The sequence below is a fragment of the Protopterus annectens genome, chromosome 5.part0 (assembly GCF_019279795.1).
Source record: "Protopterus annectens isolate FY-2018-M chromosome 5.part0, PAN1.0, whole genome shotgun sequence".
Lineage (NCBI taxonomy): Eukaryota > Metazoa > Chordata > Ceratodontiformes > Protopteridae > Protopterus > Protopterus annectens.
In genome coordinates this window covers 1,385,776,365-1,385,798,772 of record NC_056735.1, presented here as the reverse complement: position 1 = coordinate 1,385,798,772, position 22,408 = coordinate 1,385,776,365, and the positions used below count along the sequence as shown (strand labels likewise).

The following is a 22,408-nucleotide window of genomic DNA, read 5'->3' as shown; positions in this document are numbered from 1 at the left end:
TCGAAGCGTGGATGGAGTTTGAGTCAATGCTTACGTCACCTAGTATGATAGTTTCTTGAGGGAGGGAGTATGAGGCCCAATGAAGTATGGATTCTAGGGTGGTTAGGTTGTCACCCAGGGCTATATAGATACCCAGTAGGTTTAGGTGCTTACATTGGTTAAGGGAGAGTTTTGCAAATAGAGTCTCTGCATTGTTGAAGTTGGGGGAATCCTTTTGGAGGAGTTAGAGTTGTAGGTTGGTTCTGTGAAATAGAGCTAAGCCTCCACCTCTTTTATGTAGCTGGTCTGCCCTGAGAATGTTATACCCAGGTGGAGTGATGGAATTATCTTTAATATGTGGTTTAAGCCACATCTCTGTGAAGAGAATAATATCAGGGTTATATAAGGAAATGGCAGCATGAAGATCTTCTATTTTATTCATGATACTGCGGGTATTCATATTTCTTATCAGTAATTCGGTGGGTTTGTGCTTAGTTGGATAGTGATGGGTGCATGGCTTATTAGCAGGAGTTGCTGGCCTGGAGTTGGGGTGAATGTCTCCTCCTAGTAGTAGCTGGGTAGTTATACAGGTGATAGTTTTTAGGTATTCGATGATTAGGTAGTGAAATTGTAGAATTGGTTGCATTTTAGATAGATAGAAGTGGTACATGGGAGGGGCATGATATATGAGGGGTTGAGTGCATATGGTGGGATATATGCTTGAGTGATAGTAATGTTGTGGGGTATGGTAGGGTATTTGGGGTGGATACAGTGAGTAACTGTGAGGAAATAAGAGGTGCTGATGGTGGCTATAGAAAGACAGGTGACTAGAGAGATTAATCCCAGGAGGATTTAGTGGAGATGAGACTGGGGGTAATAAGACATAGTGGGAGTGAGGTTGCGGAGGTAAAAGAGGTATTTATATTTGGTGAGGGTGTGTGTTGGGTGAGTAGGAGATATGGGTGTAGATATTGAATGGGTAGGTGGGCTGGAGTGGTGGGAAGTGGAAGGGTGTGTGTAGATGGTGCTGAGGAATGTAATTATTGGATAATGGCAGGATGAAGGGAGGGTCTTTGTAAAGGAGGTTACCTATAAATTCAGAGTATGCAGGGGTGTGTGGGAATTTGAGGCAGGGTTGGGAAGCGGAGTGAGCCTGTAGGGCGACCGGAGCAGGATGAGCCAATCAAGGTATGTGCAATTCAAAAATACACTATCAGTTGCTCTGAAGTCACATCTATAATGTTATTCATTCTTTTGTTACTAATGCTTTTTTTTTCTTTAAAAAAGAGTGAGAACCCTTTTTAATTTTACCAGTTAGATGCCCTAAGAAATTACCTTGTCTGAGGGCTGTGAGAAAGTGAGTCAGGTATTGTTGAGTCAGAGACAGACTGGGAGGGTAGTGGGGATATATCACATAGAAGAAGGGAAACAGAGAGGTAAATGTTTCTTTAGAGACTGGCAGGGCCAGAATTACAGTTTAGTGTGGAGTGTTTCACCGACTTTAAGTGTAGCAACCAGAATCTGTCTGCCTGGGGGGAGGACTCAAATGTCTGAGGGCTGAAAGTGATTGAGTCAGCTAATGTTGACTCAGATGCAGACTGGGAGGGTAGTGGGGATATATCACATACCAAAAATATGAAGGGATAGTTAGAAATATATAACTGCCAAGAAAAAAAAACTTATTGAAATATAATGAAAATAACCACTTATCTAAGCACCAATGCTGAGTCCTTAAATCACACATCTTGACTGCTCAAGTGGCAAATGAAATCTAGGGTAATCAGGGGACCTGAGGGAATTGTGGGAACAGGATGAGTCAGAGACCTGGATCCAAACTCTTGAAAAAGCACAGGAGTTGGATCTGGTCAGATCCAATGACCCAGTTGCTGAATTGTTTGAAAAAGACATTGAATCATAATATATAAGCATATGTAACCATATATGTATTTTCTTTTCAGTTCCGTCTTTCACAGGCATGGGAAGCAGATGCAAATATTAAAATGAGCTGGCAGGCACTATTTACATTCTGGAATACTATGAGTGCTTCCAAATGGATTAACAGTACTGCAATCATTGATGTTGTATTATATACTACTTCTCTCTAAATAAATACATATTCTGAATAAGATCACTCTATTAAATTTCTCTGTAGTATAAAACAGTGCAATGTTTACCTGAGCATCCAAAGCATTTTTATATGTTTGCATTTGTCCAGCCTTTTCCCTTTGATAACGCTCCCGCTGGAATGCTATACTAAAGAAAATATAATATAATTGTTAATGTTGTTTCAACCAAACAAGAGTGTTACATTTCCCACAAATATAATCTCTCATAACCATCACTATTAATGGCATCAGAATTATTCTACTCATGTTACCAAACAGCTGCCAATGCCATAGCAATAACAGAAGGCCCACTGAATCTTTTTACTTATTCTGGACTTTACGATGAATGTTTATTTTGCTGATTCTGTGTTTTTTAAATCAGAATTATTTCATTCTTTTTTCTGTCACATTCATATGTAACAGCAGAATAATCAAGGCATATTTTGCATTCATCTGCCCATCCATTCATCCAGCTATTCATTCATCCATCTATCTGGTCATCCATCAATATTAAAAGAAGTTATGAACTTACCAGAATGTTGCATCTGTGTTGTCCATTTTCATTTATCATTGACATATGGGTTCAGTTCAGATATCAGAACAAACTCAGAGTTACTACAGCTCATGCAGACCAAAAACTCTCAAGCTTTACCTCTACCCATAATCCCTCTCTCTCCCATTTACCTCAGATCGAGTTTTCAGATTAGATATAGAGTGACAGATAAAGAAATCTCAACAGAAGCTATATCTGCTATGCCTTAAAGATTACCATAAGACCCAAGTGGATTATCCATTCCAACAAAGAGTCTTCAAAGGCTGGGACATGGAGGGAAGGGAGTCAAGGATAAATGAAAATGGACAACGCAGATGAAACGTTATGATAAGTACATAACTACTTTATCTGATGTTATCAATTCTCATTTTATCCTTGACATATGGGGCTGAGTTCCCAGCTACCTTAGACCTTGGGAGGACTCATGGAAGGACAAAGACATCCAAAGGATGCTCTTCCCCTAGAGACCAAATCCAATTTGTAATGATCAATAAATGTATGGGGAGAATCCCAAGTAGCTGCTGCACATTCATCACCCATTGAAGCTCTAGATTAGAAAACTGTTGAAGGGGCAATGGATCTTGTAGAATATGCCTTCACAGGTCTAGGCAAGGCAATTTTCTCTTTGTCATAAATAAAGGAAATGGAATCCTTGAGACATCTGGCTAAGGTTACCTTCCTGACTGGTTTACCAAAGCTAGCACTTGAAAAGTAGGCAAATAGTTGCTCAGATTTTTTCCTGTCCTTGGTCCTATGAAGATAAAAGTGTAATTGTCTGTGAACATCTAGCAAATGTAAACAGTATTCACCTCTGTTCGAAAAGTTTGGGAAGAATACTGGCTAATTAACAGTCTGATTGATATTAGACTCTAACACTACTTTAGGTAGAAAGGTGGGATTTGTTCGTAAGGAAACTGTGTCTTTGTGAAAAATTAGATAAGGTGGTTTACATAATAAGGCCTGAATTTCTGAAATTCTTCTAGCTGAGGTTATTGCCACCAAAAATAATGACAAGTACTTTAGATCACAGTCTGCAGATGGTTCAAAGGGAGAATGTACAATGGTTTGCAACACTAGGTTTAAGTCCCAAGGTGAAGTAGGATCTTTGAAGGGAGGTTTCAACAAAAGTGCTGAGAGAGAAGGAACGTACTTCCAAACCATTACAGAAATTTGAAATTGACGCTAGTTGTATTCTGATGGCAGAAGGGGAAGCTCCTGCATTGAAAAGAGGGGCTAAGAAATCTAAAATATTATCAATAGAAGCAGAAAAGGGGTCAATATCCCTTTCACAATCCCAGATGGTAAATATCATCCATTTATTAGTATATAGTTTCTGGGTGGATGGCTTGTGAGAAGCTAGGAGAATTTGGTGTACTGCGGAAGAAATGTTAAGAACTTGTCAACTAGTGGAACTGGAGGAACCATGCTGTCAGCCTGAGGTTCAGAATGTCTGGGTGAACTTGTCCATCTGGATGGGACAGAAGCTTTGGAGCTGGGTCCGGAGTACAAGATTGTTGAATTAGATAAGGCCAAAGAAAGGGGAACCAGATCTGTTGAGGCCAAAATGGAGCAATGAGGATTACTTTGCTCTTCAACCTGAGTGCTTTCTGTAAGAATTTTGGAATTAGCGGTATCGGGGGAAAGGCATACAGTAGTCCAGGGGGTGAAGTGTGGAGAAAAGTGTCTCTTGGTGACTTCCCCAGAGGGGGAATTAAGACAAAGTAGTTGCTGCATTTGTTGTTTATAGGAGAGGTAAACAGGTCACAGCAAGGCTGGCCCCATTGATGGAAAATCTTTTCTATCTCTTTGGGAATTTGTGATCACTAGTGAGGCTGGAAAATAAATCTGCTCATTTTGTCTGCTATCACATTGGAACTCCCTGGAATGTGCATTCAGGAAGTGGTTGGAAGAGATCGCCCACTGCCACACTCTGAGTGCTTTTCAATGAACAAGATAAGATTTGGTTCCTCCTTGTTTGTTGATGTACCAAACTACTGGCATATTGTCTGTTTGAATTGCAATTCCTCCCATGGGAAGAGCTGTTTGAAAGGCCTGCAATGCTAAAAGTACAGCTATTAGTTCCAGAACATCGATATGGAAGTTGGCCTCTAAGGGGGACCAAGTGCCTTGGACAGCCTTGTCCAGAAACTCCCCCACCCCATCTGTGAAGTGTCCATGGTCGCTATGATACTGGGTTCTGGAGGGATGAAGAGGCAGCTCAGGAGAATTTCTTTGGAGTGAATCCACCATGCTAGATCTTTTCTGCAATGATTGGTGATCAGAATCTGCTCCAACATGGGTTGGTATAGCATAGACCAGTGAGATACCAGCAGCCATTGTCAAATTCTCATGTGATATCTGGCTAGGGGAACTAGAATTATTGCCGCTGCCATAGAACCTATGGTCTGTAAAATTAGGTGAGCAGGTGCCTACTTTCTGTGAATTATTTTTTGAACCTGGGCTAAGATTTTTCAAAGTCTCACTGGGGGAAAGGATGCTACAGTTGTCATATTCAATACTACCCCTATAAACTCTAAACTCTTGAGTTGGAGACAGTTGAGATTTTTTTGTGATTTATAGTTAATTCTAGGTATGCAGAGGTGTTGAGAACATAATCCCTTGTCTCTATCAATAAATGCCTGGTCGGCGTGGTAATAAGCCAGTCATTCAAATACAGAAATACCTGGAATCCTTGCAGTCTCAAGTGAGCTGCTACTACTATTTGGTGAACACCCTGGGGGCTGTGATGAGACCAAAGGGCAGTGCCCTGAATTGGTAATGACTGGCTCCCAGCTGGAAGTGGAGGAACTTTCTGGAGTGCTTGTCTATTTTTATGTGGCAATATGCATCCTAAAGATCTATTGAGCACATCCAGTTGTCCTTGCCTAAAGATGGACTGTACCATGACCATCCGGAATTTCATTTGTTGAACTGATTTGTTCAACACACTGAGATTCAGAATTGGTCTCCAGTCCTCTGTCTTTTTTGGCACTAAAATGAATCTTGAGGAAATTCTGGATCCTCTCTCGTCTGGTGGTATTTTTTGAACCACATCTTTCCATCGCTCCTCTGATTCCTGGAAAAGGATCTTTGGGGGGGGGGGGACATATGCCCACAGCAGAAAGGGTCTTACCATCCTTCTCACACCTTGATAATGTCTCTCTAACTTTTAGGCCAAACAGAGATGATCCATCAAAAGATGCCTTGATGAATGAAGATTTAAATGGTTCCGCAAAGTCACATAGGTGCATCCAGGCATTTCTCCTTATGGCTATGCCTGAACCTGCTACTCTGGTGGTCCCTTCAGATGCATGCACAATAAGCCTCATGGATGAGTCTGACACAGTTTCCAGGATGGACAACTGGGAAGCAACCTTTTCTTGGACTCCCTCAGTAACAGCTCCCATCAGGGTATCTGACAACTCCTTGATTGGGTCTATATTACATCGCTGAAATGCAATTATGGTGAACACCTACACATCAACACCTAATCAGAGAAGCGATTCACTGAATTCAATAACAGCAAAGAAGTAGTTGGCCAACAACATAACTTTGCCCTTTTCGCCACTGTAGTGTAATCTCAGAGTTGGTATATATAGTTAGGGGGGTGTGGGGGGCAAAGCCCCCCAGTTAGGTGGGTTTGATTCCACGTAAATATTGGTACATTGTGCTGTGGGCAAGTATTTCCTTGCCCTTATTAAATTCAGCAAATCACTTCACTGATTAGGTGGTGATGTATAGGTGTTCACTGGAATTGCATTTTAGTGATGAAATATAGACTCCCTTGATCAGATCCCTTTGAAGTCTGGTAAAATGTGCCAGAAAATTCAAAGACCTTAAAGTGAAGGTTGATGAGGAGTAAATCTGCTTCCCAAATTTATCCATCGCCCAAGACTCTCTGTTGGGTGGATGGATAGATGAACTCTCCTCAGCGCATTCTTTTTTCGTGGCAGCCACCATGACCACTGGTATCTGAAGCCTTCCAGTCCCACTGAGAAATCAACTGAATGAGTTCATCAGTGGGCAGAGTCAGCCAAGAGGTAGACTGGTGATTACCAAAGGCCTGCAGGTAAACTGATTCCTCTAAGGAAGGGTTTTGGGACTTCCAGTCACCCTTCTGTTTCAACATTTGTAGGATTTTTCCAAAGGAGACATCATCAGGGGTTGACCTTGGGGATCCCTCCCCTTAATCAAAATTAGTGTCTTCAATGACCGATTTCTGTGTGGAATCTAAGTGCTTCCTCTTGCATTTCTTCTTCTGAGGATCCTCCTCAGTGGGATAGTCTGAAGAGGTATCAGAGGATGACAGAGTCTGTATCTGAGATTCCTGAGGTTTTGGTACTCACTGCCCCAGTGAAAAGACAGATCGAAGAACTGGGTGTGAGGAAAGTATTTGCTCCAAGGAGGAAGGAGCTGACTGAATCACTGAAAGAGACAAGGCCCTCCTCATTGCCTCGAAGGCTGCTCCCCAAAAGGTGAAGGGAACCTGGAACTGAGACAGACTGCCTTGGAACTGTGGTCACTCCCCGCTCTGAAGAAATAGCTCCGAAACAGAGGCTGGAGCCGAACTGAACCATACCAATGCTCCAAGACGCAGGGATGGCTCTGAAAAAAAACTGTCAGTTGACTCCTGCCCCTCAGAGCCGACAGGACATCTACAGACCCAGGAGGTCTCCATATCTAAAAGAACCGAAGAACTCAGGGCAATCACCAGTTCCAAAGTGAGAGAGATCTCTGGAACCAATACAATTGGCACCAGATGACTTGGAGCTGTAAACTCTGATGCCTCAGAGGAGGAGTGGTTAAAGGGATGAATGAAGGTTCAGCTCTTGAGCCCATAGGAGCTGGAGCCAAAGGGAATCTTGTAAAACCTCTCACCCACAAAATTGTATTCACCAGTCTCTCCACATCAAGTTCTGTAAGGCTTTTGGTGGAACGGACTGACATTAGAGAGGGTAATTTAGGCCTTTGAAGAACAACTTCAGGTAACTAACCCACAAAGGGGTCAATAGACGGGAAGTAACTAGCTCTGGGTAAAACTTTTTTTTGCACTATATCCATAGTCTGTGGTGATTTAGTCAGCACTGATGAAAAATCAGAAGGCAACATTTCTTGTGCCAAAGCCTTCAGTGTCCTGGGTTTTGACACAGGAATGGTGGTCAGTGCCGGTGATTTTCCTGGTACCGAAGTCTTAGAGCTGGAGTCCCTCAGTTCCGAGGAACTTTTATGAGCCAAGGATTTATGCTTCTTAGATGTCAGTGTTGACATAGACACTGGTACCAACAAACTCCTCTTTTTGTCCTTCTCCAAAATGGACGATGAAGAAGGGGAAGAAATATCCATTTTATTCTTGTCTTGAGCAGATATGGCCTCTCCAAAGGTTGAAGGAATCAAACCTTTCAATATTAACTTGTTTTTTTTTTTCTCTCAACAAGAGCCCTGTGGCTAAAGGCATGGCAAATACTGCAATATTCCTGTAAATGGTACAGGACCCAAACAATAAACACATAACAGATGTAAATCTGATAGAGGGGTTTTATGGCTGCACTTCTGGCATTTTTAGATGCCAGAAGAGGTCTTAGTTTTCTCAGCCATAACAAAAATGTGGCTGGAGTGCTCTATATGTGCTTTTCTGTGCATTTTTTTATTTTTTGAGGTTTCTGTGTTCTAGTCTAGTCTGTTTACAGTTAAAAGCATTCTCTAGAGTCTGCTTGCTCCTTGATCTGTTTAAAAGATCATTTAGTGGATACAGCTAGTAGCTGTAATAGTGTGCATTACTATAATTGCATTTTTATTTAATTACTAACTTGTAAACTGCTTTTTCATACTGAGACTTTTATTTTCTCTTTTTGAGTGCTCTTTCTATGCATTTGAAGTGAGGTTCCTGTGTTCTGCTCAGGTGGCATAATCTTGATAGAGGCCTACTGTTGTTTAGGCATGGTAGTTTTGTTTGTTGAGTTTCCTGTGTTTCTGGCAGCCATTTTCTGCTAATAGTCTGTCTTAATTTTTATTGAGAGTAACAGGGTTTCCTGTTAGTTCTAGTGATTGGGTAAAAGCAGGGGCTAATAGGACTGAGTAATTTGATCTTCTATCTCCTCCATCCTTATTGGTATATAAACCCTGTGTCTGGAAGAGGTTGTGCTTGTATTTATCAGGCTGTGGAGGGTAATTAATTACTGAAACTAAGCAGAAATTCCTTAAGATTCCAAGAGCAGGATAAGTTATTTATTACACTTATTTCATTGAATTGCACTTCTGTAATGCTTATAATTGTGCTATACAGTTAATCTACTACTAATCTACTACATTTTACACTGTTATAAAGTTTTTTTTACTGTTTCACTGCATTTATGTACTGTTTTATACTGTTTTAACTGTATTTTTCATTGCTAGATACTGTTTCATTACTCTAACTGCATGTTTACTGAATTACTTAACTGTAAACTACTTTTTCATACTGAGAGCTGTATTTTCTGTTTGTGAGTGCTCTATCCATGCTTTTCTGTGCATTTTTGATTTTTTGAGGTTTTTGTGTTCTAGTCTAGTCTGTTTGCAGTTAAAAGCATTCTCTAGAGTCTGCTTGCTCCTTGATCTGTTTAAAACTTTCATTTAGTGTCTACAGCTAGTAGCTGTAATAGTTTCCCACCCCTTTCCCTATTGTTGTGGTGTTCTTATACTTGGTGGCTTTGCAGTTGCCCACCCATACTGTATATTTGATCTGTGGCACTCCCAGTATAGTGTCATTAGTTCATTCAATCTAATAGAGAGCATTTGTGAAGGCCAACCCACTCAGATTCTTAACCTTGAATTAACTTCTGTTCCAACTTTCTCCATTTCCACTTTACTGAAAAAAAAATCTAAGCTTGTTTCCCCCCTTTCCTGTAACAAGTCTAGTCCAGATACACATTTGCTGTATCCAGGATTTTTTGTAAGCTCCTGAGCCACCCCTCGCTTAACTAGGAATAAACTATTCGTGGCACCATAAAGTCTGCTCTTCAAAATTTTCCTTGCAACTAGCCAGCTTTTTAGTTTTAGCACTCAAATCTATTTCTTTGAGCTCAGCACTTGTTCAGAACTCGTTGTAAGCACCAAATAAGCTAGGAATTACTACATCACTCAACTTTCCTCACTTGTCTAGAGGAAAACAGTTTTTAGTACTTAATAAATAAGCACCTATCCAGGCATGTCTAAAGGTCAGCTCTCAGTGTTTTCTCCTGTCTACCTGATGAATCTGGACATCTTGGGGCAATGCAACAATTGCCTCATCTACACAGATAACCCTCTCCTCCTACCACCCAACACTACAACCTGTGAGAGATGCACTTATATAGCCAAACTGGAAGCAAAGCTCCCTTCACCGAAGACTGGACTAGACAGTCAAGAGGAGATGGTAAACACTTGCACCACACCACACTCATCACATAGTCCCTCAAAACCTACACCACCAAAAGACACACATAGAAGCACAAAACACACACCTACATTCATGGAGGCTCTCAGTAAAAATCTGCCCAAACAACTGAAACCTCCAAAGCAGAAATGCAAGCAACCTCCACCCCCCAACACAACCCAAATGACACATAGCACACAAACTCAGTGTGCCACTCAAGTACAGCCCATAAGGCATAACGTACCCAACACTCTAGTCATAGGTGATGTCATAGTCAGGCACACTGATGTTCCACTCACCAGGCTAAGCAAAGAGAAAGTTACTGTCAGCTGCCTGCTGGGTGCCAGAAACCGCCACATAACACACACACACTCAGGTCACTCCACAACAAGTACAAATATGACTCTGTCATTGTCCATGTTGGTGTGAATGACCTGACATGTACCTCAATGGACTACATGAAAAGAGACATGGAGGAGCTCTCTGATCTTGTAGCCCAGGCAGGTATGACCCTAGTCCTGAGTAGCATCCTGCCATCACCCAGAATTATACCACAGTACGAGGACAAAATGACTGACTTCAACAACTGGCTAAGCTTCTGGTGTCATTCTACGAGAATCCAGTATCTGTCTTCCTGGGATGACATGATCGACAGACCATGATGCTTTGCCAGAGATGGCCTGCACCTGTCGCCCTTGGGATTCTGGATACTGGCAAAGGCTCTTGCCACCTTTGTAGTGCCTTTTTTAGGCAAGGTTCAAATGACAAATTCACCACCATAACAGGTACAAGCAAGCAGAATCTGAGGGTAATGCTACTCAATGCTAGAAGTCTAAACCTCAAAATGAACTCACTTGAGGCACTCCTTAAAATAGAGAACATCAACATCTGTGCAGTGACAGAGACCTGGTTCAAAGCTCCAGAGAGCACCCCTGCATTACCAGGCTATAATTCATACCACACCTTTCGGCCACCTAACCCGGACTGAAACACTAAAGGCATTGGCACACTTCCAAGCTAGTTGCTCAGCATAATGTATCCAAGATTATCCAAGTTCAACTAACTCTGGGCAAGACCACAATCCAGATTGTAGCTTGCTACAGACCCCCCACCATGCCCCAGGATTCCCACTGTTTTCTTGATACACTGGAAAATATTAGGGTACAACACAACACCCTAATAATGGGTGATTTCAACTACCGCACCATTAACTGGAAAAACTACTCATGTACCAACTCTTTTGCTCAACATTTTCTAGAATTTATAAATTCCAATGCCTTGGATCAATTTATCCACACCCCCACCAAGGCCAGCAATATCTTAGACCTGGACATCACCAACATGGGTGACTGATGGTCTACACCAGAGGTCAATTCCTTGTTGGTCAGATCCAACCACAAGCTAATCACCCTAGATATCCACATCCCAACCCCACTGCTCATTAGGGAAACAACCGTAAAAATTTCTCCAAAGCCAACTTCATGCTTTTTAAGACAGAAGTGGCAAACTTCATGACACCCATGTAGATGGACAATAGAGGTACGACTGCTGAATCCTACACAAATGCACTTTATAAGCACTTACAAGAGTGCATGGATCATGCTATCCCTAGCAGAACCAAGATGCTATCCTCCAAAAAAAGGAAGCCAATCTGGTGGTCTTCTGCCATAAACAAACTCTACAACAGAAGAAAGAAACTGTTGCAAAAAAAGAGTAAAATCCCATGATTGGAGGAACCCTGGTCAGCCTCCGTAAAAAGCTGAGATCCCTCACAAAATCCTCCAAAGCTAGTTATGAAAACAAAATTACCACTGATTCTAAAGACAACCACAAAGCATTCTATAGCTATGTCAAGAATTTCAATGGCAACACTCAGATCTGCTCTGAGTTACAGTACAATGGCACTAAATATATAGAACCAACTGATATTGCCAACATCCTGGCAGATAGGTTCAGTGCTAACTGCACCCCCCTCTCACCCCCTAAAGGGCTCAACTCTATACCGGAAGAATGCAAAGTTCCTGTAATCATGGCTGTGCAGGTAAAAACCTCACTCTCCAAAGCCATGAACACAGCATCCATGGGACCTGACAACATCCCGGGCTGCCTTCTACACAAACTACAGAATGAACTGGCACCCCACCTAAGTACTATGTTCAGTCATAACCTCACCTCAGGCTTTGTGCCCATTGAATGGTGCACCGTGACGGTTATCCCACTCCACAAAGGGGGAGCCATGACAAACCCTGGGAACTACTGCCCCATTTGCCTGACAAGCCTAATCTGCAAGGCCATGGAATGTATCATCTTGGAACTCATAAACAAAGACATTGGAGATCTCCAAACTCTGGACCCCACACAGTTGGGGTTTGTAAAAGGCAGATCATGTCTCCTAAACCTGATAGACTTCTTTGAAGCAGTCACCAAAGCCACAGATGAGGGTAAGGTGGTTCACACAGCCTATGTGGATCTCGCCAAGGTGTTCGACACCATCCCCCACTCTGGAATTATAGATAAACTCACTAAACTAAGTATAAATCCCTATGTCACAAGATGGGTTGCCAACTGGCTTACTGACAGAACACACACTGTGAAAGTAGCAGACTTCAAATCAGACTTCAGACCAGTGATAAGTGGAGTACCACAGGGTTCAGTCCTGGGTCCTCTCCTGTTTGGTATCTACTTCTCTGAAGTACAGGCTAACACAGAAGGTCTTTGGCTAACTATGTTCACAGATGACTGCAAAGCAGAAGCCCTAATCGAAACTCCTAATGATGTGGACATCCTACAAAAGGGCCTCACAGAGACAGATACCCAGTGTCAAAGCCATGGCCTCAAGCTCAATGCCAAAAAGTGCATTGTCATCCCCTTTAGTAAAAACTCTGTACCCATGAACTACCACATAGGCGGTAGTCTACTTAACACTGAAAATGTGAAACAAAACCTTGGGACACAGGTGGACAGTTGTCTCTCCTTTGATAATCACATTGCCACAGTGGTCAGGAAATCCTTCTACATAGCACACCTCATCACAAAAGGTTTCTCATCCAGAAAAAAGAGGTCATTGCTCCCCTCTGCTCATCACTCATTAGACCCATTATAGAGTACAACGCCCCTTTTGGTATGTACCTCACAAAACATCTACAACAACTGGAAAGGCCGCAGAAATACCTCACATAGGGGATTACTGGCCTCATACAGATGCTCTACGCAGACTGTCTGAAAAACTCCAGCTTTACTCCATCGCATATCGCCTACTCAGAGGTGATCTCTGCCTAACATACAAAGATATGTCAAACCCAGAGCTGTTGGACATGCTCCACTTAAAGAAATACCAATCCCTCCGAGCTACACGCTCTAGGGAACTAAACCTTGTCACCACAATAAACAGAACATGCTGGAGGGATACATTCCTGTCCCAGAGACTTCCCATACTCTGGAACAGACTACCTATCTATGTCAAACAGAGCTCCTCATTAGCACTCTTCAAGAAAAATCTTGATGATTGGATGGGAAATAGGAAATTCACCCCGGGGATCACTTCTGTGGCTCTGCTTGACAGGGGCACAGGAAAATAATTTTCTTGGGTGGCGAAAGCCAGGGTACCTTTTTGGCTAAGCTTATATAGGCCCTAGGGCCTATAGCCTAGTACCTACCTACGAAGCTATGAACATCACATTCACAGGAAAGGGAGACAGAAAAACACTCTCAAACAAGAATAACTAGGCAAAAAAGCAGGGTTTTTTTTGTTGTTTATAAGGTGGGGGGAGAAATTATGAATAATGATAGTTAAAGAGTACACCGAAGTGTATGGAACAGGACTATCAACAATGATAGCGAAGAATACACTGGAGTGTACATAAAAGGGACATCAGTCACTAACTGAAAGGTAGAGAAACAGCAAAAGGGTTAAAATAAGGAAATAACCACAGGAAAAGGAAGACATTTGAAAAAATATGAAGTAAACGATCCAAAAACTGAACTAAGCTCGAGAGTTCTGGTGAATGCATCTGTCCAGAAAAAGTGGCAAATGAGATCTGAGGTAAATAAGAGAGAGAGAGAGATTATGGGTAGAGGTGAAGCTGGAGAGTTTTTGGTCAGCGTGAGCTGTAGTAATGGCTGAGTTGGTTCCGATATCAGAACCGAACCCATATGTTTCATCCAATTTGAGGTTGTGGGGAGCAGAAACATATCAAGGTGAGCAATGTATACATGGAAAGAATAAATCTTGGATTTTAATTCACTGCAAGACACACACACACACACACACACACACACACACACACACACACACACACACACACACACACACACACACACACACACACACACACCCATACACCCACACACACACCTAATACTAAGCTCATCTTTTGCAGTCCCCTGCCTGCATACCTTTGGAATGTTTAAGCAAATAATACACTTCAGTAAATACAGAGATACAAGGGAGGACATAATATACTCTACGTAGACGCAACTGGCTATAAAGAACCAAAGTTGTGAGCCATTTGCTGTGAGGTAGCATTGCCAACCTTTACATCACTGTACACCCTATAGTGCACATTATCTGCATAATTTTGAATAGCATGATTACAGCAATAGTACATATTTAGGAAGACTAAATATTTCTCTAAATTCAGAATAGCTTGAAATGCCACCATTAGTGTGCAAAAATTTTCAAAAGGTCAGAGTCCCACAAATATGTCCTACTGAACTGCATATTCTTCACTTTCTATAATATTAACTGTGCATGCTTTTGATAAGAAGAAATAGAGTCTCTTAGAATATAACTGCATGTGTTGGTTTATCTCCTGCAATGCACAGATGCCACACGATATGTCATAATAATAACATATTGTTTTTTTTTTTTCAAATTTGGAACACCAGTAACACTGTGGAGTCAGGAAAAGGCACAGCACAGTGTTCATTTAGCTGACTGCTTAAGTAAATACAGATATAATTGGAAAAGAAGCCCATAGCCAGTCAGCCCAAAGCAAATTAACAGGACCTTAATCAACCAAAAGAACAGATGCCAACATACTACCCTGCCAACTAATAAATACAGCATTATTTTTTACCTTAGAAGACCACTTTTGAGAAGCATCCTCTGTATCTAATTGGGATAGCTTTTTCCTCCTGAAGTAGTGTAGCCCTCGGGCAGGATGGGTTATGCATCAGGGGATTTTAATGTTAGAGGACTATCTCAGCAGTTAGCAGCTCTGGAACCGCAGCATGGGTGCCGTGAATTTGAGCTATTGTTTCATTAACCTGAACACTGGATGACACTCAAATGATACAAAAGGCTTATCCAAATGTGGTCCACAACAATAACTATGGAGTATGATAGAAATCCAGTCTTTCCTTAATTTTCTAAGGTGAACACTTGCATTCATCCCAAAAAGTCTCCAGTTAGAACTACCCACCCCCATTGTAACTTGTTGTGTTGTCTTTTGAATAAACAACCCACTTGCTTCAGCTGCTGGTTTTGCTCACGTCTTCTGATACTGGGTCAGGAATATTCAGCTTAGACTGCAGTGTGTATCCCAGGAGCAACATAGCTGATAAATGGTTAACTGGTGGTTGCCTGATATTCTGATATGCAAATATGACATTTGAAAGCTTTTGATTTAGGTGCACCCTCTCTGTGGCAGTGGCCTATAAAATATTCTTCAAGCTTTTTTTATAAAATACTCCACTAATACTGAAGTAATGTGGCTTATTTCATTTTTTTCTGCAAAAAAAAAGCTAAAAACTGTTAGCCAAAATTTGTGTTACCCTACTGCTGAACAATTATTAGGAATAATCCATTTCTTGCCAAAAGTTCCCTCAGTAATTGAACAATGTGTAGGATGGTGGAAGGCATCAGTGGAAACATCTCTGATCACTTGAAAAAGATATCCTCTGCTGCCATAAAGGTAGTGTTCATTAAAAGTCCTGTAAAGTCTACATTAATCCTCAGCTAGAGCAATGCATACCATTCACAAGGTGAATAACTGCTTTCTTGTGTAGACTTTAAACATATTAATACACCACACTGTGTGAAAACTATTCAATTTCCTGATGTAGTCATAGTCATCACACAAAGATATGAATCAGTGGCTTCATATTGACTATGCCCAAATAAGCCATATGCAGTTTGTTTAACACTCAGAACCTCATGTGGAGTGAAACTACTAGAACTACTACCTTTAGTCCCCACACAAGGCAGACATGGTCAACTGTGATTTTATTTCATTGATGGTAGAATAGTTTAAGCTGTGTCTTCTGCTTAGTGCTCTAACCTTGTTCTTTTGTCCAGTAAATTTGGTATTGGATGGGATCTTTTTGGGTTTCTTTCTGGACCACTGCAGCAATTAAACTGCGTGTTTCAGATGAGAAAGTGTGAACATATGCAAAGAAATGACTGTTGGAATGTTTTCATTGGCTATTTGATCCTTCATGGGTATTGGTAACAGGTTCAGTCTGTATGCATTAGCATAATTTCCGCTCTTCAACGCTGTGCTGTATTTGTACCCCCCCCCGGACAAGGGTCTATATTTCATCCTTGCACCATCAATAACAGGAATATAAGTCTGTAGATTACGAACAGATAAGAATGGCTGATCCTCAGGAATGATGGTAAAAGTATCCTGCACAACTGCTGGTTAAAATATGAGGTATGCCAGACTATGCTCAAAACTTCCTTTTTGGATTTCCAATATGGCTGCACACCGATCAGCAGCTTAACTTCAATTCTACAAGTGTGAAAACAGAAACTGAGGAAAATGAAGTACCACTGAAACTGTTTTTTGGGTAAAATTCTGTTACTGGCTAATAAGTACACTGCCTGGATGCCAGAAAAAAAGAAAAATGGAAAACCTGAAAGAAAATCAACCAGAATATGTAAAGAGAAAACACTGGCTGGGAAGGATTCTGCAGCTGTTCAGCAAAAAGTAGTTGAGGCTTCAGCCTTGGCTCAATTAGATTAAAAGTAAACCCACATCTACACAGAGATGATTAAAATAAATGAAACACTGAAGGAATATATTGACTCAAATAACAAAAGGCTGGAAAAAAATAGATGAAGCTTTAACTAGCTGTACAGATGAAATGATGAAACTGCAAAAATCAGTGACTGAAATGAAGAAAAAGCTGTCTGAGTATGAGGCGTCTCGAGAAGACCTGTTTCACAAAATAGAGATAAAAAACAGAACTCACAGAGAAAACCTGAAATTTTCTTCTGTACAAGGGAAGCTAGAAGGAACAAACTATTCATTTTATGAAAGCACAAATAAGCAGCTGGACTGTTATTCCACAATAGGAGTTGTTAATTGAAAGGACTCATTGTGTGTATGCTCAAAACCTGGCCATGAAAAGCAACCAAGACCTGTAATAATGTAATCATACCAGCAGGAAGAGTTGATCCTGTCCAAAGTGTGTCAAAAGGGCAAAATATTAAAAACCGTAGACAGCAGAATGTTTGTAGAAAATGATTATTCACTGCATACCAGGCAGAAGAGAAGCAAATCTATCCCAGCAATCAGGGAATGTTGAGAGGCAGGTGTGAGATTCAAACTGCTGTATCCTCCAGATTATTTCTTCCTAGAGGATCAAAGACATTTTTTGATAAAGAACAGGCTAAGGAGGAAATAAAAAAAAATTTATCCAACAAAAAGTGAGCCAGCAAGCAGGAGGTGACTCTACTTCTCGTTCTTCTGATAGTGAAGTTCATAGAGAGACCTTGCAAGTAAAACCTTCCCAATGTTCCAAAGAAAAATGCCTGAGAAACTAGTCTAGAAGAATCAGGACTACATTTGAATTGAGCCAGAGTCTTATGCTGGGAGACAGAGAAAGAACACCAGCAACACTGAAATTAGCAAATAAATGGGAGACTACAAAGCATCAATCACATTTGTGAAATATGGCTTTACAACAGAAAGTGACTGAAAAAGAGACTGGACTTTTTTTGACTCTGTTAAACTTGTGAGTTGACTGTAAAGCGTATACCCCACTTTATGTTATTAATGTTTAGAAGAATACTAAAAAAGGGAAAATTAACTGTAAGTAAAACAAATTTTGCTCTTATTAGTATTTGTACAAAACATTGCATGATATAAACTGCATGTCATACACCGTAAAGTAGTTTCCTGTAGAGTGTAGTCAGGAGTATTTTAAATGAGGGGTGACTTTTCAGAGAATGTTGTATGTGTTAAATATTTTAAAGAAAACAATAATGTTTTTAGTTGTATGACATATAGACTTTACGGTATAACAAGAGAAAAAAGGAGGACTTCCAAAATGGTTGCACACTGAGTAACACCTTAATTTCAATTCTCCCAGTGTGAAAACAGAAACTCAGAAAAGAGAACCATTGAATTTCACTTTTTGGGGAAATTTCAGTAACTGGCTAGTAATTATACTGCCTGGATGCCAGCAAAAAGGAAATTCAGAGAACCTGAAGAACCTGAAAGAAAATCAAAGAAGGTGAGGAGAAAACACTGACTGGGAAGAATCCTGCAGCTGTTCACCAAAAAGCAGTTCAAGCACCAGCTTTGGTGAAAGACATGGTTTCTAGTAATCTAAACAAATATACAAGTCAAATGTTCTCAAAGCTGATTAAAATAAATGAAACACTGAAAGAGTGTATCAACTCAAATATCAAAAGGCGGAAAAATAGAAGAAGCTTTAAGGAGATATTCAGATGAGCTGATAAAATTGCAAAAATCAGAGACTGACATGAAGAAAAGGCTGGCTTAGTATGAGACTGATCAAAAAGAGATATTCTGTTACACCAGAGAAAATGGAAGGGACAGACTGTATTAATTTTATAAAAGCACAAATAAGTAACTGGACTGCTATTCCACAGCAGGCATTGCTAATTAAAAGGGCACATTGTGCGTATTCTCCAAAGCTGGCCCTGAGAAAGCAACTCAGACCTTTAATAGTAAAGATGCAATCCTACCAGCAGAAAGAGGTGATTCTAACAAAACTGTGGAAGTACTAAATGTGGGAGACAGTAGAGTATTTGTGGAAAATAATTATTCATTGTACACCAGGCAGAAGAGGGATGCATTTATTCCAGCAATCAGGGAATGTTAGAAGCACATGTGAGATTTAAGATGTTGTATCCAGCTATTTTCAGAATTTTTTTTTCTGGAGGGTCAAATCATACTTTGATGCAGAACATACTAAGGAGGAAATAGAAACGTTTGTCCAACAAAAAGTGAGCTATCAAACAGAGAAGAGGATTCTGTTTCTTATACTTCTAATAATAAAACCCATTGAGATACCATGTTGATTCTGCTTCTTACACTTCTAATAATAAAACACATAGAGATATTATGCCAGTGAAGCATTTTCCAATGTTGCAAAAGAAATACTTAAAAGAGGCAGAAAAAAGCACAGGAGTTGACAAGAAGAATAAGGAGCATGTTAAAAGTGAAACATCAAGTGGATTTGGGAGATGGAGATCAACAGGAAGAATACCAGCAGCTTGAAAACTGATGAATAAATGTGGGCTTACAAAGCATTAATTACAACTGTGAAGTATGACAGAACAAGAAAACCTGGAAATGTTTGATTTTCTTGACTTTGTTAAATTTGTAGGGGACTCCAAAGCATATATCTTACTTCATGTCCTTAATGTTTGGAAGAAAATTTAGGAGAGGGGAAGAGGAAAGAAAGAGTTAACTGTAAGTAAAACAAAATGTCGTTCTTAACACTATTTTTATAACATATGGCATATACTGCATGCTATAAAGTAAAGTATTTCAATTAATTTTGTGTGTAATATGGATACTAAAGTAAACAGGTGCCCCTATTTTTTCCTTCTTTCTTCTTGTTCAGTTTTAAGAAGTGTACACCATGCAATGTAAAAAGAGAAAAAAGCCTGAACAAAAGAGCACAGTATAAGTAAAACTGATATGCCTTTTCTTATTTTTGCATAAGGGAATGACAAGTCTAAGCCCCTTCTCTTGATATAATGCTAAGTTTTAAGGGGAAACAAATAACACTGAAGATAATAATGAACAGTGTTTCCCTCTAGCACATAAATGTTTTAGTGCAATATATGTAGTGGAACACAACTGTGTATCTGGTTCTCATGTCTCTAAGGATACAATCTGATAAGGGGATAATAAAAATAAAATACTTCTTTCTTTCAATGGCTAGGAGATAATATTTTCAGAAAGTATTCACATTGTTTTCTTCATTTGGGAGAGGAATAAAGATAAGATTAAAACAGACGGAACTTAGTGAAAGTAGAAGAACAGGCTGTATCATGCGTCCTGACATAGATAACCTTCACTATACATTAATTTAAGTCTTCGAGTGTGGATATTAGTCCGGGATAACTGTTCCTGTTAGGAGGATTAAACGTAAACATTTGAAGATGTACATAGTTTAGTGAGTTAGTATTAACTTAATAGGTTTTGGGGATGTTCTGGAGTTGTTTTTTTTTTTTTTTGAGAGTTTTCATTAAAACAAAAAGTTTTGTAAGATGTGACATAGGTTCAAATGGATATGTCAAGAAACAATTATAAACCTGCAAAACATTAATGTACATGTAACACAACACAAAAGCTGAAACTAGACATTTAAAAAACTTACACATAACAGGTGAGAATAATAACTTATCACAGTAGCACTTTCAATATCTTTAAATGTGACTAGTCTCACAAACATACAAAAAAGAAAGAATAGTGAGCTATATTAAAAAAACAGAGTGCAAAAAAGATATTTGTAAAGAACTGAGCATGTGAATTTGATAAAGAAAGGATTTCAGGATGGTTATACAGTGGGATATTGGAACTAAGAAAAAAGGAGAGTACTTATATTAATTATGAGAAGAGCTCCAATAGTAAAAAAATGATAATGGTAGGTTTGTAAGAATAAGGGGCTTCTGGCAAGGGAGGCGGATTACGCTGGCATGTATTTATATTCCACCTAAAACTGCTACAATGGAGCTTTAGCAAATTCTAGGAGAAATAATCAGCTTTTAGCAGGAAATATTACTTAGGTGCATCTGGAATTTGATTTGCAAAAGTGAAGATGTATCTAGGGGTACTAGAAGGGAAAATATAACAAAAGAGAGTACATTGTTAAAGACATTTATGAAAATATTTGGTATGGAAGATGTGAATTCAGTTGGTGGAGTTTGGAGAGAATTTACATATTATTCCCCAAGGTACAAAAACTGGGCTAGGCTGGAAAGAAATTACATTGCATGGGAACATGTGCATTTAATTGAACATTTTGATATGCATCCAATAACTATTTCAGATCATGTACCAATAGTAACTAAAATAAAAATGCAGGTAATTAAATAAAAATGAGATTGTGGCATTTTCCCACCTATCTGTCAAAAAGAGAGGAATTTAAGGAATGGGTAGTGGAAATTATTTGGGAGTTATTCGAGGAGATAGAAATTTCTTCTGAAAAAATAGATATGGAATGGGATAAAATTAAAGTGGAGTTTAAAAATAGGGTGGAAATAAAAGAAAAGGAGATATGGCTAAGTAACAAGAACTATTTAGAGGGACTGACCAAGGTTAAAGTATTGCAGAATAGGATGAATCTCATAGAAAAAGAAGAGACACAACTGCAGAGTGCTAAAGACAAAATAAGCGACTACCTCGATAATATGCATGAGTTTATAAAGATTGCTGTTTATGATAATAACACCAGAGCACAAAAACTTTTAGCACAATGACTCAAGCAAAAGAAAGTAGAAATGGTTGTTGACAAGCTTATGGAGCCTATAACAAGGAAAATAACCAGAGATCCTATACAGGTATTATGAATATTTCAGAAATTTTATGAAATTCTGTATAAAGCAGAGAAATGTGGCAGTCAAGGAAAAATACAAATGGAAATGTTTATAGAAGAATTAAATATGCTGAGGTTACAGATAGATAAGGCTCAATTACTAATAGTTAGGATAGGAGAAAGTGAGATAAAATGACGATATATAACCAATATACAGGAAACAGCAGCGGCCTTAGGTCAGCTGGTGCCCTAGGCAAAAGGGCTCCACAGCACCCCCCCCCCCCACACCACCCAGGTGCCCCCATCCTGGTCTACCTACACCAAATAAATGCTGGAAAAGCGCCCCTGCTACAGCGGTGCCCTAGGCGGCCGCCTAGTTGGCCTATGCCTAAGGCCGGCTATGACAGGAAAGTCCCCAGGAATAGATGGTATTCCTGTGGAAGTTTGGAAGCTAGGAGGGAAAAAAATGGTAACGGTCTAGAATGTTTTGCTTAACAGTATTTTAAAAGGATGAGAAGCATCAATATGCTGGAAGAAAGCAATGGTGGTTGTAATACCTAAAGATAGTAAAGACCCATCAGATCTAGCTTCATATATGCCCATTTCTATACCATGATTATAAAGTGTTTATGTCTC

General features: G+C 39.9%; 1 protein-coding gene across 1 annotated transcript in view; it reads right to left on the bottom strand.

The window, feature by feature from the left end:
• The window catches only part of CCDC81 (coiled-coil domain containing 81), a 1,631,012-nt gene that overhangs the window by 230,210 nt on the left and 1,378,394 nt on the right, over window positions 1-22,408 (bottom strand). The window contains exon 12 of the mRNA XM_044071201.1: window positions 2,154-2,232. Coding sequence (XP_043927136.1) covers window positions 2,154-2,232 — 79 coding nt within the window. The remainder of the gene's footprint in view (window positions 1-2,153; window positions 2,233-22,408) is intronic.